The 4,730-nt window shown below is 38.1% G+C and overlaps 1 protein-coding gene across 4 annotated transcripts in view; it reads left to right on the forward strand.

Moving 5' to 3' along the window:
• The window catches only part of Arid4b (AT-rich interaction domain 4B), a 128,979-nt gene that overhangs the window by 71,462 nt on the left and 52,787 nt on the right, over positions 1 to 4,730 (forward strand). For all 4 annotated transcript variants that reach the window (XM_031358983.1, XM_031358986.1, XM_031358985.1 and 1 more), the window contains exons 8-9: positions 404 to 542; positions 1,839 to 1,918. In XM_031358983.1, the coding sequence (XP_031214843.1) occupies positions 404 to 542; positions 1,839 to 1,918 (219 nt within the window). The remainder of the gene's footprint in view (positions 1 to 403; positions 543 to 1,838; positions 1,919 to 4,730) is intronic.

Raw genomic sequence — 4,730 nt, forward strand, 5'->3', positions numbered from 1 at the left:
TTTTCTTTTTGGAGACTGGCTATTCTGCTTTCCCCCCTTAATCTTTGTTTTATCTTTTGGAATATGTCTTGCTATGTAAATCATGCTAGCCTCAAACTTCAGTCCTCCTTGCCTTGGCCTCCTTACTGTTAGAATTACAGGTGTGCATTACTATGCCAGTGCCTTCCTTGTCCTTTGCTTTTCAAAACAGTAAGCCCAAAAGACTTTGGGGGTGGTGTGTATAATGTTCTTTGGTTTGAAGATAAGCTTGCTGCTACGGTTTGGAAATTTAGAAAATGATTTGAAATCTAAACTTTTCAGCTTTTGGTGAATTTGGGAAAGTTCTGAAACAGACTGCTAACTATTGGTATATTTATCTTTCTGAAGGTAAATGAGATTGTTCCATATTCTTTTCTCTTTCTAGACCAGAAGAGGAATCTTCCTCCTCATCCAGTGATGACGATGAGGATGATAGGAAACAGACTGATGAGCTACTAGGCAAAGTTGTTTGTGTAGATTATGTTAGTTTGGATAAAAAGAAAGCAATGTGGTTTCCTGCACTGGTGAGTATTTTGAGTATAAAAGACTTTAATTCTTTGTTTTTAAAAAGATATTTATTGGGTTGGAGCTAGAGAGATGGCTCAGAAATGAGAACACTGGCTCTTCTTCTAGAGGCCCTAAGTTTAGTTCCCAGCACCCATAATGTGGCATACAACCATCTAATGGTATTTGATACTCTCCTCTGGGATCCCAACTTTACATGCAGATAAAGTCCCCATATACATAAAATACATAAATTAGTTTTAATTTTAATTGTATAGATATTTGCTTTTATAAGTGTATACACTCTTGGAGGCCAGACAAGGGTATTATACCTCTTGGAATTGGAGTTAGAAACACTTGTGTTTAAATACAAAGAAGTCTTGGTGATGTCTAAGAGAAGCAGTTTGATAATGAAGAAACTGGGTATTTTGGGTAGAAAAATCACGATGTAAACTTAGAGAATTCCTAAGTCCACTACAAAGTCTAAAATGCAAAAGGAGGGCAGACATTTTGTGAATTGGCACTTATCTTTCTGTTACTGGGTAAGGCATTGCACAGCTGGTAAAGGTTTCGCTTAACACTAACCCTGACTTCAAGTCCTGAAGCTTCCATAGTAGAAGGAGAGAGCTGACTCATGCAGTTGTTATCCACTTGCAGTCCTCCTCTACCCCAAGTAAAGGAATTTTATATATATGTATATATATGTACATATGTACGATTTTTCTATGCACTTAGCCTGATTTTGAACTAAAGAACTTCCTGCCTTAGCCTCCCATCTCCTGAGATCATTAGGCATTAGGTATAGCCACAGTGCCCAGGAATCTACCCACTGAGCCATCTCAATGGCCCAATAATTTATTATTTGTACTCATTTATTTATGGGGGTTATGCCATGGCTACATACATACACATGTGGAGTGTGCATGTGGAGGTCAGAAGACAGCTTGTTGCAACTGAAATAGTTCTCTCTTAACACCCTTTGGGTTCTAGGATTGAATTGATGTAACTCTGAGTTCTAGAGCTCACAGAGACCTGCCTGCCTCTGCGTCCTAGTGCTAGGATTAAAGCCATGTGTTCCAATGCCCATCTGTAAGGCTAATCTTTAAAAGCAGGCTTTTGTGTTAGATAACTTTATAAGCTTTTAGTTTTTATTGAAGGTTTAACATATGATATTCAAGATTCTGGGGACTCTGGGCCCTTGTCCTCAGTTCAGCCACAAAGTGCTGTTCTATACCTTCAAAAACATTTACATAGCAGGTATGTAAATAACTATAAGTATACTTTTATTCATGATAGCTCCATGTTTCCTTTTAAAGGTGGTTTGTCCTGACTGTAGTGATGAGATTGCTGTGAAAAAGGACAATATTCTCGTTCGATCTTTCAAAGATGGCAAATTGTAAGTATTGTTAATGTGATTTTTAAGATCTGTCTCATATGAGCTCTGTTTTCCAAATTAGGGTGTTAAACTATGACTATGAATTTAATTTTTGAAGAGGAATGTTTCAAAGAGAATGGCTTCTGAAGTCTAACAGTGTCTCTCTTTATTAGATCTGCTCCCATTGACTTAGCACTTCCTTAGTCAAGTATATGATAACTGGTACTTTATTGTGGCAGATGTGATGTTTAATGGGTCTAACTAAATAGTAATATATTGTATGTCTTTGAGGTTATTTATTTATTTTGGGGAGTGGTTGTGAGTGTCATAATATACATGTAGAGGTCAGAATACATCTTTTTGGAATTGGTTCTCCTTCTACCATGTGGGTTATAGGGACTAAATTCAGGCTGTTAGGCTTGACTGCAGGTATTTTCACCTGCTTGTCCATGTCAGTAGTCCTAAGGCTTATTTTTGATTATTTAATACTCTTTGTTTTTAAATATGATCTACTGTAGTATTTCTCAACCTGTGGGGTAAGAACCCATTGGGGGTCTAATAACCATTTCATGGGGGTCACCTAAGATTATCGATCAACATAGATTATATACATTATAACTCATAAAAGCAAAATTACAGTTACAAAGTAGCAACAAAAATAATTTTATGGTTGGGGGGTCACCATAACATGAGAAACTGTGTCATATATATGACTTGTTAACCATCTGACATGGGTATGAGGAATGAAACTTGAGTCTGCTGGAAGAGCATGAAGTGTTCTTAACTGTCTTTCTGGGTTTTTTTGTTTGTTTCCTTGTTGTTGTTGTTGTCGTTGCTTGAGATATGATTTTTCTATGCATTTAGCCTGATTTAGAACTAAAGAACTTCCTGCCTTAGCCTCCCATCTCTTGAGATCATTAGGCATTACATGTAGCCACAGTGCCCAGGAATCTACTGAACCATCTCACTGGCCCAGTAATGGTCAGCATTAAGAAGGTTGAGAAGTGCTGCTCTATTTATTGGCTAATATATGACTTCTACAGTGATTTAAGTTTAAAAAAATGTATTCTACATGGCAAGAAAGCCGTCTTTTTCAGGGAACATAGCTCCTTCCAGCTTTCCTTACTGTGGTTCTTTTTTTTTTTTTGTGAGACAGGGTTTCTCTGTATAGCTCCAACTGTCTTGGAACTCAGAGAGCCACCTGCTTCTGCCTCTTGAGTGCTCGGATTAAAGGTGTGCATCTTTAATCACCATCTGACATGGAGTTTTTTTTTTTTTTTAGAGAAGAGTTCTGAATTTTTAGTTATACTTTTAAGAATTATAAAGATATGGAGACTGAGTATCTCCTTTTCTTCCTCCTCTTCCCCACCCTGTTCTCATACCTGTGGGCTCAGTAACGTGTGCTTTTTCATTTTCCTAATAGCGGGGATTACATATTCACGCTACCATGACCAGCTGTTACTAGGTATCTCTACCTTTATGCACCCATTCTTGATGTTTAGTATTTAGGTTTTCAAGTTCTAAAAAGTAAATTTTGAAAATAATTCATGAAAATGACTTCAACAGAATTGTGATAATCACAGAAATTTCAACACCAGATTTGAGTACTTGTTTTAAGAAATAAATTTCTATTTGGGAGTAGAGAAGGGGAGATGGTAGTCAAAGTATATAAGCTTCAGAGTCTTACATAGAATGTCACAGTTGTAGTTCTTGGCATTACCTCATGTACTTGGTATTTTTCCCCACTCCATTCCCTACAAAGGAAACTGTGTGAGTAACATGTACTAATTATTTGGATTGTGGCAGTCATTTATTATAGTATGTGTGTGTCAAATTACCACATTTTATGCTTTTATATATATAATTTGTTTTGTCAGTTATACCTAGCTAACACTAGGAAAGGTGATCACATATTTACTATTTAGATATTTAATAATGCACTCTGTTAAGTGTTTTGAAGACTCAAAATGAAAAATGAATAAAAGTATATTGTGTACAGGTGAGAAGGAACTATGTAGAGATGAAACAGTAACTGAGTTTCTGAGTGTTACGTGGTTGAGGTGTGTATGAGACTTATGTCATATGATTTCTCCTTTCCCAGTTTCCCCTCCAAAACAAAAAACAAACAAACAAAAAAAACCCCCAAAAACCAATAAGAACAAACCCCTGCTCCCTCCCCCTCCCCCTGGTTGCCACCCCACCCTCTCCTGATAACTGGCCCTGGCATTCCCCTACACTGGGGCAAAGAACCTTCACAGGGTCAAGGGCTACTCCTCTTGTTGATGACCGACTTGGCCATCCTCTACTATACAAATGCTACCAGAGCCATTAGTCCCACCATGTGTACCCTTGGTTGCTGGTTTAGTCCCTGGGAGCTCTGAGGGTACTAGTTAGTTCATATTGTTTGTTGTCCTAAGGGGCTGCAAACACTTCAGCTCCTTTACTCCTTTCTCTAGCTCCTTCATTGAGGACCCTGTACTCAGTTAAATGGATGGCTGTGAGCCTCTACTTCTGTGTTAGTCGGGTACTCTCAGAACCTCTCAGGAGACAGCTATATCAGGCTGGAATGCCCTTCCTTCAGTCTCTGCACCATAGTTAGTCTCTGCAACTCCTTCCATGGGTATTTTGTTTCCCCTTTTAAGAAGGAATGAAGTGTCTACATTTTGGTCTTCTTTCTTCTTGAGTTTCTTGTGGTTTTGTGGCTTGTACTTTGAGTGTTCCGAACTTCTGGACTAATAACCACTTGTCAGAGTGTGCATATCATGTGTGTTCTTTTGTGATTGGGTTACCTCACTCAGGATGATATTCTCCAGCTCCATCCATTTACCTAAGA

This window comes from Mastomys coucha, unplaced genomic scaffold (assembly GCF_008632895.1).
Source record: "Mastomys coucha isolate ucsf_1 unplaced genomic scaffold, UCSF_Mcou_1 pScaffold7, whole genome shotgun sequence".
NCBI lineage: Eukaryota > Metazoa > Chordata > Mammalia > Rodentia > Muridae > Mastomys > Mastomys coucha.